The sequence below is a fragment of the Vigna umbellata genome, chromosome 2 (genome assembly GCF_029865625.1).
Source record: "Vigna umbellata cultivar VRB3 chromosome 2, Vumbellata_1.0, whole genome shotgun sequence".
NCBI lineage: Eukaryota > Viridiplantae > Streptophyta > Magnoliopsida > Fabales > Fabaceae > Vigna > Vigna umbellata.
Genome location: NC_142166.1, coordinates 8,048,055 through 8,071,785, shown reverse-complemented (window position 1 = coordinate 8,071,785; position 23,731 = coordinate 8,048,055). Strand labels below are relative to the sequence as shown.

General features: G+C 28.6%; 4 protein-coding genes and 2 non-coding genes across 7 annotated transcripts; 5 read left to right on the top strand and 1 right to left on the bottom strand.

Annotated features, from left to right (window-relative positions):
- Positions 1-2,304: 2,304 nt before the first annotated feature.
- Positions 2,305-4,268, top strand: LOC148203335 (transcription termination factor MTERF6, chloroplastic/mitochondrial-like). The gene is made up of 2 exons (XM_088105977.1): positions 2,305-2,443; positions 2,748-4,268. Exon 2 carries the CDS (start codon positions 2,754-2,756, stop codon positions 3,744-3,746), a length of 993 nt encoding a protein of 330 aa, XP_087962103.1. The 5' UTR covers positions 2,305-2,443; positions 2,748-2,753; the 3' UTR covers positions 3,747-4,268.
- Positions 4,269-12,797: 8,529 nt separating this feature from the next.
- LOC148203332 (large ribosomal subunit protein eL32z-like) lies at positions 12,798-14,557 on the top strand. Its single transcript, XM_088106095.1, has 3 exons — positions 12,798-12,955; positions 13,954-14,135; positions 14,241-14,557. The coding sequence occupies exons 1-3, from the start codon at positions 12,866-12,868 to the stop codon at positions 14,368-14,370; spliced, it is 402 nt and encodes a 133-aa protein (XP_087962221.1). The 5' UTR covers positions 12,798-12,865; the 3' UTR covers positions 14,371-14,557.
- On the top strand, positions 13,026-13,107 carry LOC148203334 (small nucleolar RNA U31b). Its single transcript, XR_015784569.1, has one exon. It is a non-coding gene; the product is annotated as a small nucleolar RNA U31b (small nucleolar RNA).
- Positions 13,556-13,637, top strand: LOC148203333 (small nucleolar RNA Z196/R39/R59 family). The gene has a single exon (XR_015784567.1). It is a non-coding gene; the product is annotated as a small nucleolar RNA Z196/R39/R59 family (small nucleolar RNA).
- A 2,353-nt stretch (positions 14,558-16,910) lies between the features above and the next one.
- LOC124828762 (uncharacterized) lies at positions 16,911-20,076 on the top strand. 2 transcript variants are annotated; one of them, XM_047302135.2, is made up of 4 exons: positions 16,912-17,233; positions 17,481-18,274; positions 18,422-18,520; positions 19,801-20,076. In XM_047302135.2, the coding sequence occupies exons 1-3, from the start codon at positions 17,140-17,142 to the stop codon at positions 18,512-18,514; spliced, it is 981 nt and encodes a 326-aa protein (XP_047158091.1). In that variant the 5' UTR covers positions 16,912-17,139; the 3' UTR covers positions 18,515-18,520; positions 19,801-20,076. The 2 variants fall into 2 exon arrangements, with proteins under 2 accessions (XP_087962096.1, XP_047158091.1); XM_088105970.1 differs by lacking the exon at positions 19,801-20,076 and having other exon boundaries at positions 16,911-17,233.
- A 1,567-nt stretch (positions 20,077-21,643) lies between these two features.
- LOC148203331 (membrane protein PM19L-like) lies at positions 21,644-23,260 on the bottom strand. Its single transcript, XM_088107932.1, has 4 exons — positions 23,042-23,260; positions 22,554-22,773; positions 22,233-22,278; positions 21,644-21,966 (listed from the first exon to the last, which is right to left on the bottom strand). The coding sequence occupies exons 1-4, from the start codon at positions 23,166-23,168 to the stop codon at positions 21,877-21,879; spliced, it is 483 nt and encodes a 160-aa protein (XP_087964058.1). The 5' UTR covers positions 23,169-23,260; the 3' UTR covers positions 21,644-21,876.
- Between the last annotated feature and the right edge of the window lie 471 nt (positions 23,261-23,731).

Sequence of the window (23,731 nt, the reverse complement as noted above, 5' to 3'; positions counted from 1 at the left end):
GCAAAGGTAGGGATTCAATATGTAGGAAACTTTTATTCATCTTATAAAGCAGTGTTAAATCATCATTAAATCTCAAATAATTATTATAGACATAATTATATGTGTTGTATGATTCTAATCACGTATAATTATGACATAAATATGATTATATATTAGCAATTATCTTATCTTATAAATATACAATTTCAAATTATAGCACAAATATGATGCATCAAATCTAATAATTTAAGAAACAAAATCCATACTTTGTTTTTTGTACTGATATTTCTAATATTGTAAGAAATCGGAATAGATATTCTGGTGTGAGGCCTTCCTTTCAAATATAACTAAATGGAGAAAATGATTTGACTGAAACTTTTTTCTGTAAATATGTTAAAGAAAATCTAAACACACTACCGAGAGATATTTAAGAGATAATCACTATAAATATTGACAAAAACAAATCATGACAAATATTAACTGAAGAAATCTAATTTACATTTATCAGAAAGATAATATCTTGACATTATTAAACAAGAAATAATAGTGATTTACAAAATAAAAATAAAAAAATTAATCTTAACAATTTAATTGCTATCAATATCAATAAAAAGAAATCCTTAATCGACATCAATAACAATATTTTAGTATTAAACATGTCGACAACTCCCAACTCAGTAGAGAATATAAAGAAAAAAATACGAGTTTAAAAATATGAATAATTTCAAGTTTTTAAGTGAAATTCAAAATTCTTTATTTTAAGTAATTAAATTATTCTAATAAAATTCTAAAATTTTAATTTCTTTTGAAATTGAACATCATATTTTCTTATAAAGCATTTCAAAATTTTCATATAAATGAATTATTCTCTTAAAATTGAATATATTTTTTCCTGTAATACATCCTTTCACATTTTTATTACCACCACTATATTTACATGTATTTTATTTTCTCAACTAAACAATTTGACAGTAGATGCAGTTTAAATACTATTTTTCTGAAAAAAATATAAATTTCTATTTGGAAAAAATATATAAACAATATTTAAAATTATAGAAATATAAAAATTTTGTTTAGAAAAAAGTTTTATTTAGAAAAAATATAGAAATAGAATTTAAAAATATAATAGATTTTGCAAAAATATAATGGATAAAACATGAGAAAAAATTCTAGTAGGTTCTCTAAAAGTATAAATGATACGTATAAATGTGTAAAGTAGATTAGCTAAAAATACACATCAATGCATGAATAAACGAGTCTAATTTCTATTGATAGACTCGTTTAATCAATGCATTGGCAAACTAAACTCGTCTAATATTTGTTAAATTCGTTTAATCAGTATATGAATATATTAGTCTAATGTATAATATGTATTGATAGACTCGTCTAATTATTATGTGAATAAACTTGTCTAATAGATATTATAAGACCTGTTTAACTAGAGAATGAATTGAATTATTTAATGTATATGAACAAACTTATTCAATATTATTATTAAGTTTGTTTAATCGATACTTATCTAATTAATTTAAGAAAAACAAATTATATTTTTCTAAATTTTTATTTAATAAATAACAAAGTTGTAACAACTCAAAAAAATAAATTAGTTTTTCCTACATATTACTTAGGTATTAAGCAAACGTGTGAATAAAAGAAATATATACAATCATATAATAAGTATATTATAGTCCTATTACAAAATTTAAGTCTTTCAAAATATAAAATATGTTTTCTTTATAAGAATTTTTTTCACGTATAAACATTTTTCAAACATTTAAACATGTGCAAATATGAGTACATATACAAATATATGAAGATAATTTTTTTTAAGAGTATAAAATAATGAAACTAATTCCGATTGTCATTTCTACCATGCACATGTAATAACAAAATAAATATAAATAAAAAAATTACTAAAATAATAACTTTTGAAATAATTTTCAACATAATAAATATAATAAAACAAAATAAATATTTTAAAAAATAATTTTTGAAACACTTGTGAACGAAATAAATATAAATAATAAAATAAAAATTTTAGTATTTTTTTTCTTGTATTATAATCAACTAAAAATTATAAAAAGATAAAATTAAGAATGAAATTATAATATAGAAATATATTTTTATTTTTAAAATAAAAGGGCAAATCAGTTTAAAAATAAAAAATAAGTAAAAGGAAAACATAATTTCTATTCCTACGACATAAAAATATATATAAATAAAGAAAATGTTTAGAAAAACAATTTTCTTTTATATTTGTCAACAAAATAAATATAAATAATAAAGTAAATGTTCTAATATTTATTTATATTATATGATAATAAAGTAAAAAAAAAAATCAAATGGGGGAACACTACACACCTTATCTTTCAATCGGCCATTTTAATTTTTCTGCGAAGCTCGTCCTCACTGTTAGTGTTGAACCCTCCTCTCCTCCCACGCATGCATTCGGCAGAACCCTTCGGTAACTCACTCTTCCTAACACCATATCCATTTCTCAGTTATAACATTTCAATTCTCTTTTTCGTTTTCCAAAAATTTTTAATCTTTCAATGAAGAAAATTTCCAAACCCTTTGTTGTTTCCCTTGCAAAATTGTGAGTGCGAATAATCGGGTTTACATGCCTGTTTGTGCTGAACAAAGTGTTATGTAACCTTTGAATTTGAATTGTGCTAAGTTTTGAGCTTCAGTTACTCTTCTAGTTCTATTGGTGTTTGCGTATGTAAGCTAATATTTATTTCTTCATTCTCAAAATAAATTATTTTTAGAGTAAAATGGAGATCACGAGCAGTATGATGTGGTTTTTCAAAGATAAAGGGTTTGATGACAACAGTGTGCAAGGAATTTTCCGACGGTGTAGGCGCCTTGAGGATGTGCATCAGGAAAGAGCCAGTGAGAATTGGGAGTATTTGAGAAGCATTGGCATTGAAGAAAGAAAGTTGCCCTCAATTGTTTCAAAATGCCCCAAAATTCTTGCGCTGGATCTTTATGACAAGATTATGCCCACGGTTGAATGTCTCAGGACCCTGGGAACAAAACCACGTGAGGTTGCTACTGCCATAGCCAAGTTCCCTCACATACTCTCAAACAGTGTGGAAGAGAAGCTTTGTCCCCTTTTGGCCTTCTTTCAGGCTTTGGGTATTCCTGAAAAGCATATTGGCAAAATGATACTGCTCAATCCTAGGCTTATAAGTTACAGCATTGAAACAAAGTTGACTGAAATTGTGAACTTTCTTGCTAGCCTTGGTCTCAATAAAGATGGAATGATTGGAAAAGTTATAGTCAAGGACCCCTATATTATGGGTTATAGTGTTGAGAAAAGACTCCGCCCTACTTCACAGTTCCTCAAATCAATAGGTCTGAGTGAGCAGGATCTTCAAGCAGTGGCTGTGAAGTTCCCAGCAATCTTGAGTAGAGATGTGAACAAGCTTTTGGTACCCAATTATGCGTATCTAAAGAGACGAGGATTTCAAGAAAGACAGGTAGTTGCTTTGGTGGTTGGTTTTCCTCCTATATTGATCAAGAGCATTCAGAATTCATTAGAACCAAGGTTCAAATTTTTAGTGGATGTGATGGGAAGACAAGTTGATGAAGTTGTTGATTATCCTTGTTTCTTTCACCATGGCCTCAAGAGAAGAATAGAACCGCGGTACAAACTTCTAAAGGAGAAGAATTTAAATTGTAGCTTGAGTGAAATGTTGGATTGCAACAAGAAGAAGTTCTTCATGAAGTTTGGTTTGTTAGAAGGACAAGCCTTGAGTAACTAGGTCTAATCCCTATTTTATTGATTTTCATAATTAGTTAATAGTTTATTGGTATTTGTTTCTGATGTGGTGTCCTGTAACATCCACAGATTTTTGTGATTCCATATAAGCTTGTTCTTTTGTTCAAATTCATAATCTCTTCATACATTATATCTAAGATGATGGGTTATGTTTTAGATCTATGATTGAGATATGTTTGCCTGAAATGGGTACTGAGGTTCATCTGCCATCATATGCATCTGAGTCACTACATGAAACAGCTTTTGTCATAGCTGCAAGGGAGCATGGTTTTCAGTTTTCCACGAGGACACAGACAGGCATCATTGAATTTCTTCTCGTTAATTGGATTATGAAAGTGGAAAAAAAGGTTTACAGGTTGGCTAGCTCCTTTTACCACATTTTTGCTGTAGTTATTACTTATCTGCCATATTTTGTTACCAAGGTTGGCCTAGCTGCCATGTTTTACTCTTTGGTGGATAAAATTGTCTCCTCAGATGTGAGATTATATAATTTTTATTTAGTTCAGCTTCTTTGTTAACAAATTTTGATCTGGTTTCTCTATAAAACAAAATCATTATGAAATTCAAATTTATGATTTACTCTTCCTTTCACATCTTCAATCTACTCAACTCCTTTATAGCATGGAACCCATAAAAGAAGATTTCCAATTACGGCTTTGTTGTTTCTGTTGGATGATATAAGTTAGAGTAATGAGGAAATGTTCCTTGTGCAGGATAATCTATAAAGGGAAATATTTTAAAAAATTGTGTTTTAGGATGAAAAGTTGAGGTGCAGAAAATAATTTGCTTAAGGCCTTTCATGTCGTGGAAAAATATGGGCTGAAAAGGAGAATAGTAGAAGTCAGAACAATCAGTATTTTAGAAGAGAAAAGCAAATAAATGTAAAACAATATTACCAACTCTAAGAAAAATAATCTTTAAGTCTCTCAACAAGAGAAAATTCCACAAGAAATATTTTCTTCCTCCACCCCGACAAAAATTTTTATTCCCCATTTTACTGCTGCACCAGTCACACTTGCACCCATCCTCATCTTATTCTCCAATCATTTTTCTATATTAAACAACTCAGGTTTTAATAATAAATAGTAAATAAAATATTGTTGTGTATGAAATGATGTTTAAAAAAAATAGCGTTTATAGAAAAAATATTTTATAATGTTTGTTTTAGATAGAATTAAACTTATGAATAATGTTTTCTAAATTGTTTAATAAATTAAAAATCATAAACCGCGACTAAGAAAAAGAAAATGTCTTTCTTTTGAAATAATCTAATAAACTATATGAATAGCAAAATGTCTTATGATAAAGAAAATTTATCTAATATTATGACTAAAAAGAAATTTTTATTTAATACAAGTGTTATATCAAACAAAGTGTTTTAAAGAAAACGTAGTCTAATGAAGATCCTTAAATGCTATATCCTTTAAAGAAATATCTAATTTTTATACCATATGATGATTATGTATATTGTATGTTTTACCAAATAATGTATTTATGAATGAAATAACAAATGATAAGATATCTTGAACACGTAATAGAGTCTAACGCTTATCAACGTTCAAAACATGTAATGCATGTATGATAAAGTGTTTCGATGTTTGTATACTTTATTCTTCATATTTGTGTAGATTACTAAAGTAGAAAGATATGATCAAAATAATTGCACCTAAGAAAAAGACGTAATGTGAGAAGAAGAGCATTCTAGAAATGTTTCCCATGAAGCCTTATATTCTGTCACATCGTATAAGCTCAGTTTGCTTAAGGCAATGATAAAGCTCTGACCCTTACAAAAAAGACTAAAGTCTGATTTTCTACTTCAAGGTTATCTGTTCTCCTGAAGTAAACTTCCTTGTTTGACGGTCACCTTTCAAGAAAAAGTACATAGACAAAAGTTTAAAAAGAAGATAGTAATGATAACACAAGAAGGATGAGAAAAGAAGAATAAAATAGTGAACTCAAGCTTACTGCACTCATATATCATGTAAAGATATATTTCTTTTGAGAGAAAAACCTTAGCAAATCACATAACTCTTTGTATTGTTTATATAATCTCTTTGAGAGTTATCATCTATACCTTTGCTCTTAAACACTGTTTGTCTTGTAAATTCTGAAGAGAATTAAAACACTTGTCTAGACATGTTGTCTAGATTTGAGACTAGAATTGGTTAAAATACTTAAGACCAGAAGTGGTTAAAATACTTGTAAACCAGGAGTGGTTAAACTCAAATTAGTTATGTTGACTAGGTGAACCAGAAGTGGTAAGAACACTTATTGTAAACCTGAAAAGGTTAAACTCGTTGTAATCTTTGTAAAAGATTAGTGAAACCCTTTAATAATGCTTAAGGGAGAACTGGACGTAATTCAGGTTGAGTGAACCAGTACAAAATCTATGGTTTATTGTTTTGCTACCTAAAACATTTTCCACTTACTCATCTTATAAAAACATTTTACAAATCATACATCTCTTTAACAACTTATTAAATGTTGCTTTGCGAAAAGATTTCGGAAACATTATTCATCCTTTTAGTGTTTTCAGTTGGCATCAAAGCTTACCTTAAGGGTGAGTTCCTAACAAAACTTGAGGAAAAGATCCTAGCGGACAATGGAACACGAAGGATATGTTGTCAACATGCCTCATCTGTTTAAGGGGGAAAAGTTTGACTATTGGAAACAAAGAATGATTACATTCTTTGAATCCTGTCACATCGATATGTGAGATGTGGTTAAGAATGGTAATTGTATACCTTGATAATAAGGGAGAGCCCTTACAGAAAACCTCGTGGTCCGATGAGCAAAAATATAGATACCTTCTTAACTCTAAGGTTCAAAATTCACTAATGTGTGCTTTGTCTAAGGAAGAATGTAGGAAAGTACATGCATTCAGGGGAGCAAAGGAAATGTAGGATACCTTAGTTGTCACATACAAAGGCTCAAATGAAGTCAAAAGAAAAAAGTTGAGCTTATTAACTCGAAAGTACGAGTTATTCACCATGCTAGACAACGAGAACATTCAAGTCATGTTCAACTAGTTTCAAACGATCCTAAATGAGTTAAGATCGTCAGGTAAAACCTATGACAATTTTGATAATATTAAAAAATTCTTCGCAGTCTTCTCAGAAAATGAAGACTACAAGTTACCGCTCTAAGAATCTCAAAGAATATTGATGAGATGAACTTAGAAGTGCTTGTTGGAATCTTGAAAGTTCATAAAAAAAAACTTCAACAAGATTAAAAAAAAAAAAGAACATAACATTGAAAGCTCATAAGCCTTGCCAAAAGGACTTCTACAAAATAAATATTTTAATAAGTAATTTTTGAAACATTTGTAAACAAAATAAATATAAATAATAAAAAAAAAATTTAGTATTTTTTTTATATTTTAATCAATTAAAAACTATAAAAAGATAAAATTAAGAATAAAATTATAATATAGAAATATACTTTATTTTGAAAATAACAGGTCAAATAAGTTTAAAAAATAAGTAAAAGGAAAACATAATTTCTATGCCTACGACATCAAAATAAATATAAATAAAGAAAATGTTTAGAAAAACAATTTTTTTATATTTCTCAACAAAATAAATATAAATAATAAAGTAAAAGTTCTAATATTTTTTTATATGATATGATAATAAAATAAAAATAAATTATTAATATAAAATAATAAAAAATTAATTTTTAAAATATTTGCTAAGAAAATAAATATGAGTAATTAAAAAAATTTCTTAATATTATTTATATTATATTATAATAGATAATAGATATATTATAATAGATAATAAGTTTTAAATTGTTTGTTCTCGAAATTTTCATATTTTGTCGTGGCTTAGGTTTATGAATCTTAGCATAAGGGGCAGGTATAATATTATTTTTTATAGTTATTGCAGTTTGCTTTTATGTTTAAAAAATACAATATATATATATATATATATATATATATATATGTATGTATGTATATATATATATATATATATATATATTTAACCTGTCAAATTTTATGTATAAATGTATAAATATTTTGGAGATACTATATATATTAAAAATTTAAAAATATTCTAAATTATATGTAATGTTAAAAATATTAAATTTCATAGAGTAAAATAAGAGTAAAAATATTAAATTTCATAGAGTAATAATAAGAGTAAAAATATTCTAAATTTTGAAAAACAAAAATCAGAATCATCCGAAATTAGAAGGACCACAAAATGTAATGTCATTATTAAAAAAAATACTATATTCAAAATAATTAAATTTCATATAGTAACCAAAAATCAAACTCTACTTAGAAATATGGAAAATTATGAAAAATACAATGTAGCAACTGCCTTAATTGAAAATGGACCGTACAATAATTTTTAATTAATTTTAGAAATTTAGATTCCGAATATTATATAGTTGGTTAATTGACAAATGATTAAAAAATTAGCACTAGAAAACGGATTTATTTCAGAAATTCAGATTTCAAATACACAGTCGTATCTCTAATTATATTATTTCCTAAGTTACCTGTTTCTATATTTTTTAGTTGTTAAAAATATTAGATTCACTTTCTGTTTCTGCATCTTTCAAGAATATAACATATTTCATGTATTTAAAATTTTCACACCGCTATACAATAAAGGCTCCAAGAAACAGATAACTGACAACAGGTTTAATTAATTTTTGGAAAACTTGAATAGTTGTAATTGAGTTTTTTACTAAACTTTTTTGGTACAGTTGTCAATTTTTAAAATTTTCAATTAAATATTTCTTGTTTATATTTTTCATTATTTATTTGTTTATATATATATATATATATATATATATAATATATATATATATTTAAGAGATATAATATTATCTTGTAATTAATATAAAAATAATAATGTATTTAATGAATGAATGTTATTATTTTCATTGTGTCAAGGTCATGATTTAATTAAGAAATTAGAAAAAAAATTATATACTAATATAAAAAAATAATTTAAGAAAGACCTAACATACCTAAATTTAGTAAGAAGATGAAACTTAATTAAATGATAAAAAAATTGCACCAAAAATTTAAAAATGAATCAGTTTCAAATACATTCTTCGCACTAATGATATGTTCAAATCTATCATCTGTGAAAGGCAAGCAACAAAACACCACTTAGACAAGACAATTACAACATAAAACTACAAACATGGCCTTGAGCACTCTATCACATTAACATTTCTTCTTTGACAATTTCGGAGGAAGTAATCCACTACTTTTTTTACTTCAGCTTTAAACATCATAGTTCTAGAATCCGTTTCGATTTTGAATAATTCCAATCTGGCAAAGTAGGGAGGTTGAAATTCCAGTAGATCAATATATAATTCCTGCATGATTATACAGAAAATTAGAATTTTTTTAGTCGGAATCTTTAAAATGTAAGATTAACATTGAGAAAGATAACCATGAAAGGAAGAAAAGTATGTTACCACTAAGGTACGAGATGAAATTATCAACGTTCTTACGTTAGAGAACATTTGCAACCAATGCACAACGATGGAAGAATGTACATGAGTACGATTATCGATTTTGACTTCTTTAAGGAGAGGAAGATCACAAGTGCATGTGAGTTTATAACAGATGGGAAAGTGATTATTCTCGAGTGTGATCGAAGTGAGTTTAGGAAGAGAAAGAACAATTTTGGGTTGAAAAGTATGCCAATAGACTATGTTTTCCATTCTCAAAATGGAAACAGTAGGGTTTGATATGCAAAGAGTCTGTGTTGAAGGGCCACGCATGGAATGTTGAAGGACCAAAGTGGTCAACGAAGTACATCCTGAGAAGGGTTCGACGTTATTGTCATCTTTCGGTATGAATGTGACATTGGAGAGATGCAAGGTTTTCAAAGATGGTAGCGGAAGAGATGATGGAAGTATCAAGGGTGAGGAAGAGAAATTGGCGTAAAGGCTAAGAAAGGTTAAAGATTTGCAATTGAAAACAAGGGGAAGGAAAGAAGTGGGTATTTGTTTGGACTTGATATCCATGATGAGTGTCAACTCCTGGAGATGGTGCAACGAAGCGTATTCAATGGCTTTGTTCATCACTTTTGGTGCAGTGGAATTAAACACTGTCAAATTCATCTTGCGAATGGAAATAGAATCATCTCGATTAGAGAGAACATGAATCACATGTTTGTTGTATTTTCGAATTCCATTCGACCATCTGAAATGCAAAGTGGTCATGCCTTTCCAAACATTCTTCCATCTTTTTGATAACACGCAAGTCTGAATAGCTTGTCTTGTGGGCAAAAACTCCATTATATGTTGAATAACTTCGTCTGGTAAATCACTGAGTCTATCTTTTTCCCTTCTTTCACCACTTTCAGTCGTTCTCTTTCTCTTCATTCTCAAAACCTTATTTTTCTTCTTCCAAAACGTGATTCAGAAAACTTTTGAATCCTGCAATCTGATGAAGTTTTTGATGAACTTTTATCTTCTCTCTGGGATGACACCACTGCAACAAAATCTCTCCACTGTGTTTTCTGAGGCTGAACGTCTTCTATATATATATATACACGTTTATTTAAAGCTTGGGATAGAATAAATTAATATGATAAGATAATAAAATAAAATAATATATATTTATCTTATTTAGTAAAAGATATTCTATAATAATAAATAAAGATAAATCACTTAATATTTTCAAAATTTAAAAACTAAATTCATTAATTTTAAGATACAAAAACCAAAAGTAGTTTTACGAGAAATATATGAATATCTATATTTTTTAATTCAATTATAAAACAGTTAAAAAAGTAATCTTATAAAAAGGTAAATGATACTAGTATTTAATATTTAATAATAAAAATAAATTTTATAGAATTGATTAATTTTATATATTTTATTTAAAATTAGAATAACAGTTTTATTAATTAAAGTAACAAATAATAAAAATTATAAAAATAATGATAACAAACAAAATTAAAATTATTATACGATAATATTTTTAATACAGTAATTTAAATTAAATATAAATTTCCATAAATTAGATGATGATTTTATAAATTTATATAGTTTCTGAGGCTGAACGTCTTCTATATATATATATATACGTTTATTTAAAGCTTGGGATAGAATAAATTAATATGATAAGATAATAAAATAAAATAATATATATTTATCTTATTTAGTAAAAGATACTCTATAATAATAAATAAAGATAAATCACTTAATATTTTCAAAATTTAAAAACTAAATTCATTAATTTTAAGATACAAAAACCAAAAGTAGTTTTACGAGAAATATATGAATATCTATATTTTTTAATTCAATTATAAAACAGTTAAAAAAGTAATCTTATAAAAAGGTAAATGATACTAGTATTTAATATTTAATAATAAAAATAAATTTTATAGAATTGATTAATTTTATATATTTTATTTAAAATTAGAATAACAGTTTTATTAATTAAAGTAACAAATAATAAAAATTATAAAAATAATGATAACAAACAAAATTAAAATTATTATACGATAATATTTTTAATACAGTAATTTAAATTAAATATAAATTTCCATAAATTAGATGATGATTTTATAAATTTATATAGTTTCTGAGGCTGAACGTCTTCTATATATATATATATACGTTTATTTAAAGCTTGGGATAGAATAAATTAATATGATAAGATAATAAAATAAAATAATATATATTTATCTTATTTAGTAAAAGATACTCTATAATAATAAATAAAGATAAATCACTTAATATTTTCAAAATTTAAAAACTAAATTCATTAATTTTAAGATACAAAAACCAAAAGTAGTTTTACGAGAAATATATGAATATCTATATTTTTTAATTCAATTATAAAACAGTTAAAAAGTAATCTTATAAAAAGGTAAATGATACTAGTATTTAATATTTAATAATAAAAATAAATTTTATAGAATTGATTAATTTTATATATTTTATTTAAAATTAGAATAACAGTTTTATTAATTAAAGTAACAAATAATAAAAATTATAAAAATAATGATAACAAACAAAATTAAAATTATTATACGATAATATTTTTAATACAGTAATTTAAATTAAATATAAATTTCCATAAATTAGATGATGATTTTATATATTTCTACATTAAAAATCCCTAATAAATACGAAATTGATATTTCTTTATTAAAACGGAAATAAAGTAGACTTATATCCAAGTAATTAAATCTTTTTCAAAATAAAGATGAGTTTCAAAATTTATTATATTAAAATGTTATTAAGATTCTTAGAATGAAACGTTGGTAAGATAAATTTGTTGTACATGTTACTTAAAACTAAAATTTAATTAACCCGTACAAATACTAGTTTGTTGTACATATTACTTTTTTATTAAGGAATTTTTTTTCTTTTATATTATAATTATATACTTTAGAAATACACTTTAGAAAGAATGGTACTATTATTTCTAAATTTAAGTGAACAAATTCCTCTTTTAAAGTTTTAAAATTTCAATATTTTAATTTTTTATTTAAATGATTATATAAAATGTTTCAACCTTTTTATAAAATTAACTATCTTCCACAATATTAAGAAACATAAAAAACAGAGAAAGAGTTAGAAGAAAATGAAACATAGAACATGGATCCACCATTAAAATGATTGTGTTGTTTGGGTGATGAGATCGAAAAAAGAAAGAATCAGTATAATTATCAATAACAAATGCTTGTTAATTAAGCATAAACCAAACCATTACATTAATGAGATTAGAGTGGGTAGAAGTTAAAAAATATTAACCTTAAAAATAAAATTGTACTAAAAAAAGAGAGAAAAAAAGAAAAAAGAAGAAGAGAAAGATGTGTGGATGTGGGGGTGAGGGTGGGGTGCTAGGGCGACTGAAATTAAAGGAGAAAGAAAGGGTTTAGGATTTAAAAAAAAAAAAAGTTAAAAGTAAAATTTACCAAAGGGGAGGTGCAGAAAGAAATTGGGATGGTGCAGAGATAAACTTTCAAGTTCATGGCTCTAAACAAAAAGCAAAGAAGCGGGTCGGGTTTGGACCCGGTTCTGCAAAAACCTAGCCCATGTTAATTTTCATGTTTTATAAATGTTGAGAAGCAAATTTCTCCTGTAGGGAAACCCTAATTGAGGTTAGTAAAAATGGCGGTACCCTTGATCTCGAAGAAGATCGTGAAGAAGCGAGTGAAGAAGTTCAAGCGCCCCCAAAGCGATCGCAAGATCTCCGTCAAGGTCAGTCAACGGTGTGGGTGAAGTTCATTACGGTTGATTACGGTTGTGATTTTTTTAGCTTTGTTTAGGTTGACATGATGATTGTTATTGTCGCCCCAGTCTTAATTTGCACCAGACGGTGTAAGATGGTGAATGACATTATTATCTGATCCCTGTTTTTCAATTTTAGTATATTAGTTTTAGGTTTAGATTCTTCCTTTCTTCCATGTTTGCGAATCTCTTCGTTTACATCTGATGGGGATTTGAGTGTGTTTTGCAGACTGGCCTTACTTTGTGCATGTTGATAAAGTGATATGTTTTTGTTTTTTCTGAAGCACTTTCTCTATGCCATTGTTTATTATTTAAGTTTAATAAGTTTATTTTTAAATGCAGTGATATATGATGTTATTTATACATCAATTCTGCAACATGAATGATGATTCTTAATTATGCACTGCCATCTGATCTCTCTGCAGTTTTTTTTTACTTTATAGCTAATATTATTTTTCACATTATTCATTAAGGATGCTTTTATGTATTTTCAGGCCACGGTGGCCTAATCCTGATAACTTGTTTTCCCTAAATACTGTTGTGGTTTTAAGCTAGAGTCTAATATTGCTCTGCAATCTGTGATGATTTTTAGAAGTACTCTGATTAATCAGTGATTATTTTACCAAATCACCATCTTTCGGCTGAGATTGCAGAATGGTATTCTAGTGCATGAATTTGTATAAATTTCATTCATGGGCATGGCTAGCCTTTACTTAACATGATACTTCACTTTTATTTTCTTGTAATTTTTTAAATCATGCTAGCTAGGACTGAGTGAAAATTTCCTGACATGTTAATGTAGGATTATACTTTTCCTTTTTTTTTTTATCTTTTTGGTGCTAGCATTTTTTGTGGAATTATTGTGTCGGTTTAGGTAAATTTTTAAAATAAAGATGTCAAAAAGGTTTGAAACTAGTTGGTTATGTTCTAATGCGAGTAGTCATGTTTTACAATTTGTGTTTTGACAGCCAAGCTGGCGCAGACCCAAGGGTATTGACTCTCGTGTCAGGAGAAAGTTCAAAGGATGCACTTTGATGCCCAACATTGGTTATGCTTCAGACAAGAGAACTCGCCATTATCTTCCAAATGGTTTTAAGAAATTTGTTGTGCACAATGTGAAGGACCTTGAACTTCTCATGATGCATAATCGGTGAGTAATTTAATTTTACTAATTTCATTGCATGCATCTTTTTTTTAAGGTGCACAACGTACACGTTTGCTGAGTTTTCTGTTTCTTATGTTAACATCACTTCAGGACGTACTGTGCTGAGATTGCTCACAATGTGTCCACAAGGAAGAGGAAGGACATTGTTGAGAGAGCTGCTCAGCTTGATGTAGTTGTGACAAACAAAACTGCCAGACTGCGCAGCCAGGAAGATGAATAGATCCCAATGTCTGGGAGACGATTTTATGTTTTGTAGTGAGCTTCAATTGACACACTTAGTAGATTTTGATTGCTTTTTGCTATTTTCGTTGTCAAAACCATTTTGCAATGTCATACGTTTATTATGTCGCCAAATGTTTACTGTTACAAATTATTTTTACCCAATTTTGAGTTAATATTACGGTCTAGTTAAAGCCAATTATTCTTTGCGATTGCATTTACTCTGCCATATTAACAGTGGATTGCGCCTATCCCACAATAGGTAAACTGATGTTTTATTCATTTAAAACTAATGGTAAACATGGATATTAAAGGTTCGAAATTATTTGGTGAACAAGTTTTCTTTTAGATAGTTGCATACTCTAATTTATTATAAAACGTTTGGGCGGGTATAGCAAGCAGAATTAACTTTTTGGTTGAAAACCCAGGTCGACTTGTTGAAGTCCAAGCCAACCAAATATAAGGAAAATGACTAGTAAATCCAATACGCAAATTAATCTTATAAACCTTTAAAAAAATTTATCATGTACGATTTTACAAATCTTTTAAACACGACTTATCGTTTTATTTATCTTACACTCTTTTTTAACTGTTATCCGTTTTTCACTTTTTCATTTCTTAATTAATGTACATAGCTACTATACAAATATGAACAAAACTAAAATTATTACAAAAAAACAAATAAGCTAATTAATATATATATATATACTTTTTATTGAAATGAAAACAAGGAAAAGTTATATGTCAGTGTCTCATAAATCATACATCAACTTATTTGGCAGATCACAGACCTCTCAATCTCCTTAAATCACACATTCACAAAAGAAAAAAAAAAAAGAATATATATACACAAAATAAAAAAGTTTATAAACAAAATGAAAGTATTGTGTGGTTCATTTTTCACGTCCCGTTACCCATTCATTCCCAAAAAGATTCCAAATTTTGAATCTGGCTGCAAATCTCATAAACCCACAATCTCATTCTCAACCTTTAAAAAATCAATAACAAAATCTAGTTACAAAATAAATTATAAGGTAAAATTTATATATTAGGAATTGGCATTTTTAGTTGGATAGGACTTTCAATCCACTTTTTTACAGTATTAATTTCGATAATTATTTGAATTATAAATTTAATAAATAATAAATTTCAGTAGAATTAATTTTTCTTAAAATATAATATCATATTAAAGAATTAACTTTTTATCTAAACTCCATCCTAAAAATTGTAAAATGAGAGATATCCATATAGTTATATATTAAAATATTAAAATATTTATTTTTAATTAGAAAAATTCAGTATAAATAGCTATGGACCCTTATTTATATGTCGGTCCATGACCTGCCCCAGTTACTTCTTCAAAGATCATAAATGTCCTTTCCTTCTTAATTAAATTTAAATAAATTCTTATTGATATTACTTAATAGAATTTAGTCACACTAAATTATATTGCATTTTTTCCTTTCACAATGAACACTTTTAATAAAAAAAATTAAAACTCAATTCATCCTATATGATAAACTGACATTTTCTACCATATATCACAAATTTATTCATGGATTACATAATTTAGCTTTGGGAAATTTGTTTTAGTTCCTAAATATGTTTAAAATTCATGTAAAATATGTTTAGTTTTAAATTTGTACAGGGCTATTTTATTATAGTAAATACTTTTAAAGACCAATTTAACTGTAAATTAAGAACTTTTACATTATTTATTATAGTAATATCAAGAATGAACTTAAATTTTATATAATTAAAAACTAAATCAGATTTTCATTCCTTAAATAATTAAATTGAGAACGTCTCGCACAAGACCAAATTAGTCATTTATGTTTATTTTATTTAAGTTAACTTAGATTATAGTTTGAATTCTCTTGATTTTTTATGTTTTAAATTATATCTAACTATCTAAAATTAAATAAACATTGTATTTTAATCAATTTTACTTAATTTTTTAAAAATTTTCCTTTTTATTTAAATTCTTTGCAAATTGTATCAACGAAATTGTGTTTGAATCTTATCAAATTTTACCCAAAATTATAAATCTTGTATTTTCGCTCTTGAAATTCTATTTTATTTAAATATTTGCTACTAAAATTTCAAAATTATTTCATGTCAAATTTTTCATCAACCGAAAATGATTTGAATAAAAAATAATACCAATAAAAATAGATGATAAAACTAAATCCACTTAATTTGAAAAACACATTTAATTAAGTTTTTTTAAAATAAACTCATTCATAATTCAAAACTTAAAAATTTAAGAGTTTAAATTATATACATTCTTAATTCTTAATATGAATTTTAAAATGATTATTATAATAATAACCAACAAGAATTATGTCTAATACATAATCTGCATATTTTATTATAATAATAACCAACAAGAATTATGTCTAATACATAATCTGCATATTTTATTATCTGAATGAAAAATATTAGAATCTGCATTTGTTTGTGAGTCACAGAATCCAAGTGTCAGCACGGAGTGAAGGATATATCCCTTCTCAGAACCCATCGTTTTCCTATTACCAATTTTCTAACACAAGATCTCAATTTTTGTAATTTAAAAAAAAAAACAAGGTCTCTCTCTTCTTCCCCTTCCTCAACCTACCTACTTCTTTTGTGCAACTTGTCTCTACAAGAGCTCCTCTATATCTCTGTATTGCCCACACATAAAAAGTAAGAGAGAGAGAGAGAGAGTGAGTGTGAGGGGACAACATCCCACCATTTGAGGCTGCCCCTATTTTAGTCGCTACCCTCAATCATGCCATCAGGTGCTAAGAAGAGGAAAGCTGCCAAGAAAAAGAAGGAAAAGGAAACGGAAATTAACACCAACCCTTCAACTACCAACCTTCAAGGTACCGTCTTTCACCGTACACTGCTCAACTTTATTCATGCAAAGCATACCCTTTTCGATTTTTTATCTTTTTGGGTGTTTTTTGGTAATTTTGGGCAGATGGGTATCTTTAAATTGACTCCTTTTTTGTTAAAGATTAGATTTTGCTTTGTAACGGAAGGATTTTATGATTGTTGGTGTTTGGGGGTAATTGGGGTTGTTTGATTGATGGTGGTATTAAAACTGATTGATTCAATGACCAATGTTAGGGAATGATGAGGGGAAGTCACAGGATGAGAAAGGAAGTGATGGCGGCGAGGGTGGTTCACCTTCACATGGAGACCATGATCTTGCTTTCAATGAAGAGGAGGAGGAGAGAGAGCCTTCAGCTGCTCAACCATCTGATGCTGGTGCTTCTAAGGATTTGGAGGCTAAGATCGGTGAAACTGAGGAGGGAAAAGAAGGTGTTGTTATTATAGAGTGGGATGTGAAATCCGAGGAGAGTTCTGAGAGCAAAGATGTGAGAGCTGGGCATGTTGAGTCTGCCAAGGGATCCCATCATGGGAATGGAAAATCTGATAGTTCAAGTGATGAAACCGGAATTGTGAAAAACTCAAAGTATGAGTCACATGATTCGATAAATGAGACCGTTGCAGTTGATGAGTTGGTTAAATCGAAGGATTCGTTGTATGCAAAAGTGACGCCAGTTACTCAAAACGTTCTGGTTGAGAAGACTGCTGATTCGGTTGCAGAACCTTCTAATGAACCAGTTAAACCAGTGGCATCCGTACCTGAGGGGCAAACCATTCATAATGATAATGCTTCATTAGAGAAACCAACTGGATCTCAAGTAGAAGCAACTGATCTTGCTGTGAAGAAAAATGAGGATGAAGAGCATTCAATCACTGATCAGAATGTCAGAACACCAAGTTTGGAGGAACCTAAGGCAAGGGAATTTGTCAATGAAGTATCAGCAACAGTGTTTCATAGTCCTATCCCTGAATCTACTCTTGCTGCAGAACATGTTAAAGATTCTGATGCTCCAGAAAGCTCTGAAAACCAGGTTCTTACATCTTTCTCAGTGCTTTTATTATATATTTATGTGTGTGTGTGTGTCTGTATCAGTTTAGACACTTTTGGCAGTGATAATCTTTTGTTTGTTGGACAATTACATTAAATCTTTTTGTTTGCTGAATCAATCAATATGCAGCCTCTTGTATCATCAGTCCCGCCTGTGATGCAGAAGACTTCCTGGTTGAGTTGCTGTGGACTGTTTGATGTTGTGTCTGGCTCCAACAGATAAGTTGAGGTTGGGAACTATTCTGTCTTGGAAAATTATATTTTTGAAGCTTGCATAAGATTATCTTGTCATATATATATATGTGTGTGTGCTTCCTTGTGCTTGTTTGCAATTGTTAAGTTGCTTACCCTATTACATTGTTCTTAAATGGTCCAATTTTATTCCATTTTCTATTTTTATGTTTTCAATGCTTAGTTTGCTGGTTATGTTGTATTCTCCAATTATTGCTCAGATAATTTTGCCCTTCTTTTTTGGCATCTTTTTATTTTTTATTATTTAAATTTATGACTTCTATTATTTATTTTTATTAATGGAGTATGCAACGCAAGATTAGGAGATGACATAGTTGTGTCAACTGAAATTCAATATAAGAAATGTGGAGTGAATCATAATGTAATCAGGAAGCAAGTATGGATGATTTAAAATTTGTGGCTGTTGGTTTGGAAATAGAGAGTACATTGAGACCCACAAATTTGTTCCCACAGTCATAAGTTAATTGTGTCCATAACATCTATGTTTTGGGGCTACGAAGAAGAAATAACTGTTTAAATACTTGACCTGAAATTATGAGTTGTTATATATAAGCTCTAGAATAGATTTTCTAATTTACTATCTCCCAGAAAGGCCTATTGTGCATGAAGTGTGACAAAATTATTGGCTTAAATTGAAGTTATGTCAAGGCTCTAGCTATCTGCTCAAGACTCAAAACAGTCTTGTAATTTCAAGATTGGGTTAGTAAAGATTGAATTTTATACTATCCCGGACGGACTAGGACAAAACTACATTATGAAGGTTTGACAGATTATTTTGATTCTAGAATCCTTGTTGTCATTTGGATTACTATAAGAATGTAGCACAGGAATTATATGATTTTTCCTAAAAAAAATAAAGTTTCTTAATATTCTGAAGCCTGAGTCTTGATAATGATTTCAACTGAGGTGAGGAATACTCTTATTTGTGTGCATTTGTAGCATGATGATCGAGTACCTGAATTTGGAGTCTTGTACTGGGAAAAAGATTATTAATTTATTTATTGTTTTAACCTTCTGTTGCTTTTTTTCAATTCATCTTGGTAAAGTGAATTTAAAGAACTAAGACTGCAGATTCTGTAGGTTTCAAGAATCAAGAGTGCCTCCTCACTTAGAAGAATTGTTTGCATGTTCTGTTTTAGAGAGTCGTCTCTATATTCTCTCTACAATTCTGATTTTGGAGGTCTTTTATCAGCATACATTTTGAAACCACCATGTACAGTTTTTGTTGACAACATTGGCCACTTGCTTCTGTTGCAGAAATACAAGCACGGGGATCTCATCTGATGGATCAGACTTAGTGAAAACTTAGGACTTCATTGATAAAATTTTGTGATATTTTAATGTAGATGTGTTGTTAAGATTTTCCAAACAATAATGGGCAGAAACCCAACTACATAATTCATGAGGTTTATCATCAAAAGTTTGTTGTCGTAAGTAATTGTGTTAGCAACAGTTTCAACTCAATATACTCAAGTGCTTGAAACTTTTTAAACTACATTTTTGTAACTATGCAATTATATTATCGTTCTCTTAGACTTATCTCCCTCATTTCTACCATGTAACCTTGAAACTTTTATGTGAAGATTTAATGTTGATCAGATTATTTATGTACTATGTAACCTGTTTAATTTTATCATCATATAAACATAGGATAAAAATAATGCATAATTTGCAACCCTAGCTGGTTTTCTCATGCAAGATGAGTCTCCTATATGACTTCCTTTAGTGTTCCTAAAATGAATACCTTTTTTTGTTTGTAAATTTTATTTATCTGCCAACTTTATCAGTGAATTATACCATATATCTGAGTGAGTGGTGGGTACTAGCTTTTGAATAGAAAATTCTAGTCCTATTATACCTATCCAAATTATTTTATGTTATGATTCATTTAATAACCAATTATCTACAATATAATTATGGATTCTATAATCCCAGAGTATGGAATATATTTTAAGATTGTGTAATTGTATATTTCTAAATTCAAATTATAGTTTTAAAATCTCTAATTCATAACCATGTTTTGAAAAATTGTCTTGGATTACTTAATTTGTAATTTATTATTAAAAAAAATAGTAATCTTACAAAAACAACAAATCCGTATCAGCTGATGGATAAAGGTATTTTAGTAACTACATTTATTGGGTTGGGAGAAAAAAAATGTAGAGATGGTGGAAGAAAATGCTACCAAGTAAATATATTTTTGGTCAAATGAACTATGAAAATATTTCATCTTCATATTCTCTCATTCAAAGTCGTCCGCACACACTCAATTGGGTACCTAGTCATATGTTCTACAATTGGTTCTCCTAAAACTTAGCGAATTAAGAAATTTCGCATTCTTGGATTATTAGTTCCATTACAAAATTGGACAAAGGAATACGAAATAACACTAATTGAAATGATGTTATTTTAACCCTTTTTGGTTCATCATTTATCATTATTTTATGATGGAAACATGTGGGAATTTTCTTCATGAGGAAATACCTTAAGTATCTTGAGTGATTAGAATGGTCCTTAAGTCTCTTGAGTGACTTTCTTGAAGGTTTTAAGAAAGACAAAGGAAAGGAGAAACTATTCAGAAAAACTTAACTAAGGAAGCTCATTTTGGTGTAATGAGTTGATTAAAGAGATTGGTACACAGAATTATGAAAATTCTCATCTCATTTCGGTGTCACAAAAATTTGGCTTTGTCTAATTTTTCACTCTCTACAATTTTTCAATTTTATTCGTTAAAATTTTGTGTTGATGAGTTCTAAAACATAAAATAAACATTTCATATTCCTACCAACTCAACAACTTAGAAGTATATACACCTTTTTCTTTATGTATTACTTATGTCGCTCATCTTAATTCAATATACGACTCTTAACTCCATACTTTTGAATTCCTCATACTATAACATGAGAAGCTTCTGTATAACTTTCTGCATAATTTGTAGGTTTAAAAGGATATTTAATTTGTAAAGGCAACATATTTGTATTCTATAGTTCGTCGGTGTTTCTAAAAGGCATCACATTTTTTGTTTGGATAATCCTTTCAATAAATAGTGTAAGACAAGAAAATTAAAAGCTAAAATGAATTTAGCTTTCTCACTCTGTAATCGACATAACGTACTTCTAGAAATATTCAAGAAGAAAGAAAATGGTATAGAAGATGTTCTTTACTTTTGTACACAACTTATTCTTTCTCAATACAAATCCATTCATGTAATTAATAATCACACCAGTTTGAAAAGAAAAAAATAAATAAATAAGAGGTAATTAAGAAAAGCAGAGGGGAGAAAAATAATAAATAAACAATGAAAACCACAACTTCACGTCAATACTTTCAAATTTATCTCCTGATTGAAGCAGCACCATGGATAGCAGCTATGTAAAAAAGCTGTGTAGCAGAAAGGATAATCATAAAAGCCTCCATTGTTTTCTGCAAAAGTTCCACATTCCAAGTCTTTTAAGTGAAGGAAATTATTCTCTAATTATATTTCATTCAAAATCCATTTATATATAAAATTATGAGTAAGACTATGAAATATTTATCACAATTAGAATAATTGACTAAAGAGATTAATCAGTATATATAATATAAAAAATTATAAAATTACTTAGTTACTTTTTGGCAGATGATAAAATTTAAAATCTGAACTAAAGCATAACGAAATGACAGTAAGTAATGGAATTTTTTATTCTTACCAGGCGAGAATTTCTGACGTTAAGCTGGATCTCTTTGCAGGCGAAACTGCATAATTATATGTTATAGTGATATCAGTAAGTAACATGATACAACAAAACTTGTTTTATCAATGCAAAGCAAAATTACTTTGATGATGGCTATATCATCACTGAGAGAATAATAGACATAAATTAGTCTTCAAATTTACCAGTATTAATAAATTCTTTGTCTATTAATAAAAAATAAACAAACAGACAAATGTATTAACTGCAAAATCCGAATGATGTTCTTGGGATATGGTGTCGTTTTTGGTCAGAGTATGAAGTTGGAGGAGAGATTACCCCATGGCAAGAACAGTGAGAGCCCATGCAATGGAAGCCACTGAAGCTGCAGATGGTAAGCTCTCGGAAGTCCATGAACGGACATGATTGACTCCTGTAATTAATGATCCAACGCCAGCAACTCCAGCAATCAAAGCAAACGTTACAAAGAATCCAGTGGCAGCATTTCCCATTGGGAAGTATATGGGTGAAAAATGAGCAGGTAGATCAAATCCTGGGCCTGCATTCACAAAATAATTTTTTAATTCACTCATCACTACAGAAATTCTAGTTATTACTGTGCATATTCTGTTTTTAAATATTTGTATGAGACAAATTATGTATTATCAGTGTGAAAAGTTTGTACTGTCAACTAGTCAGAAACCATGACAGATAAGAGTTATAAGGAAAATGTTATAAAAAATCATACATAGCAATTTATGATTCGATGCAAAGAGTATAAAAATGAGAGGGGCTTGTACTAAGGAAAGATAGGATAATTTATTTACCTATGACAAAGCCATGATCGATGGCTCTGTTCATGGCCCATCCACCAATGCCTAAAACTATGACATACATGCAGAAGTTGAGCCCCAAAAGAAGGGTGGCAATGGGCTTCATCTGGTCGTTAGCCATATAAGTAGACAAGGAAAAAAGCTGGTTGGAAGGAACAAAGAGAAAGGCTAAAAGGTTGTGAAAGGCTGAAAATGAGAAGAAGGATGTGTTATGTGGAAGTGAAGGAGGTGTTATATATGGGAGAAGTAGATGAAAGGTTAGGTTCTTTACTTGCTAAGGCTGCTACTTCAAAAGGGCCATGCAGGTTGTAAAGATAATGCCTCATGCTTCAAATTCAAGGCAAGACCAAATATGCCTCATCCTGATTCTTACTTGCTTCATATTTTAGTTTATTTTTAGTATTGGTACCTTGTTGAAGGGGCTAGTTGTTCCTTTTCCCAGGCAAGTCATATTCTTTGCCTTTAGGTAAGTCATATTCTTTGCCTTTTCAGAACGGGCAATGGTAGATTTACATACCCAGACTCATTTCTAGGGTAAAGGAATACTGGTCCTAACCCTCACCCTCAACCCGTGTTCTTATTTCTAGTGTCACTGTCAAACACCTTCAGTCTTGGAACATTATTGCTTTCTTTCTTTTCCCTCTCTCTTTGCTTCAGGTGACGATTCGGGGTTGCTATGAAATA

What these genes read in the sequence shown, in the direction of transcription:
- LOC148203335 (XM_088105977.1), top strand. Translation starts at nt 2,754, where the DNA reads ATGGAGATCACGAGCAGTATGATGTGGTTTTTCAAAGATAAAGGGTTT.
- LOC148203332 (XM_088106095.1), top strand. Translation starts at nt 12,866, where the DNA reads ATGGCGGTACCCTTGATCTCGAAGAAGATCGTGAAGAAGCGAGTGAAG. An exon ending in ATCGCAAGATCTCCGTCAAG is followed by an intron (nt 12,956 to 13,953) that starts GTCAGTCAACGG and finishes GTGTTTTGACAG; the next exon opens with CCAAGCTGGCGCAGACCCAA. An exon ending in CTTCTCATGATGCATAATCG is followed by an intron (nt 14,136 to 14,240) that starts GTGAGTAATTTA and finishes ACATCACTTCAG; the next exon opens with GACGTACTGTGCTGAGATTG.
- LOC124828762 (XM_047302135.2), top strand. Translation starts at nt 17,140, where the DNA reads ATGCCATCAGGTGCTAAGAAGAGGAAAGCTGCCAAGAAAAAGAAGGAA. An exon ending in TTCAACTACCAACCTTCAAG is followed by an intron (nt 17,234 to 17,480) that starts GTACCGTCTTTC and finishes GACCAATGTTAG; the next exon opens with GGAATGATGAGGGGAAGTCA. An exon ending in CAGAAAGCTCTGAAAACCAG is followed by an intron (nt 18,275 to 18,421) that starts GTTCTTACATCT and finishes ATCAATATGCAG; the next exon opens with CCTCTTGTATCATCAGTCCC.
- LOC148203331 (XM_088107932.1), bottom strand. Translation starts at nt 23,168, where the DNA reads ATGGCTAACGACCAGATGAAGCCCATTGCCACCCTTCTTTTGGGGCTC. An exon ending in CGATCATGGCTTTGTCATAG is followed by an intron (nt 22,774 to 23,041) that starts GTAAATAAATTA and finishes TTGTGAATGCAG; the next exon opens with GCCCAGGATTTGATCTACCT. An exon ending in ACGTCAGAAATTCTCGCCTG is followed by an intron (nt 21,967 to 22,232) that starts GTAAGAATAAAA and finishes GAACTTTTGCAG; the next exon opens with AAAACAATGGAGGCTTTTAT.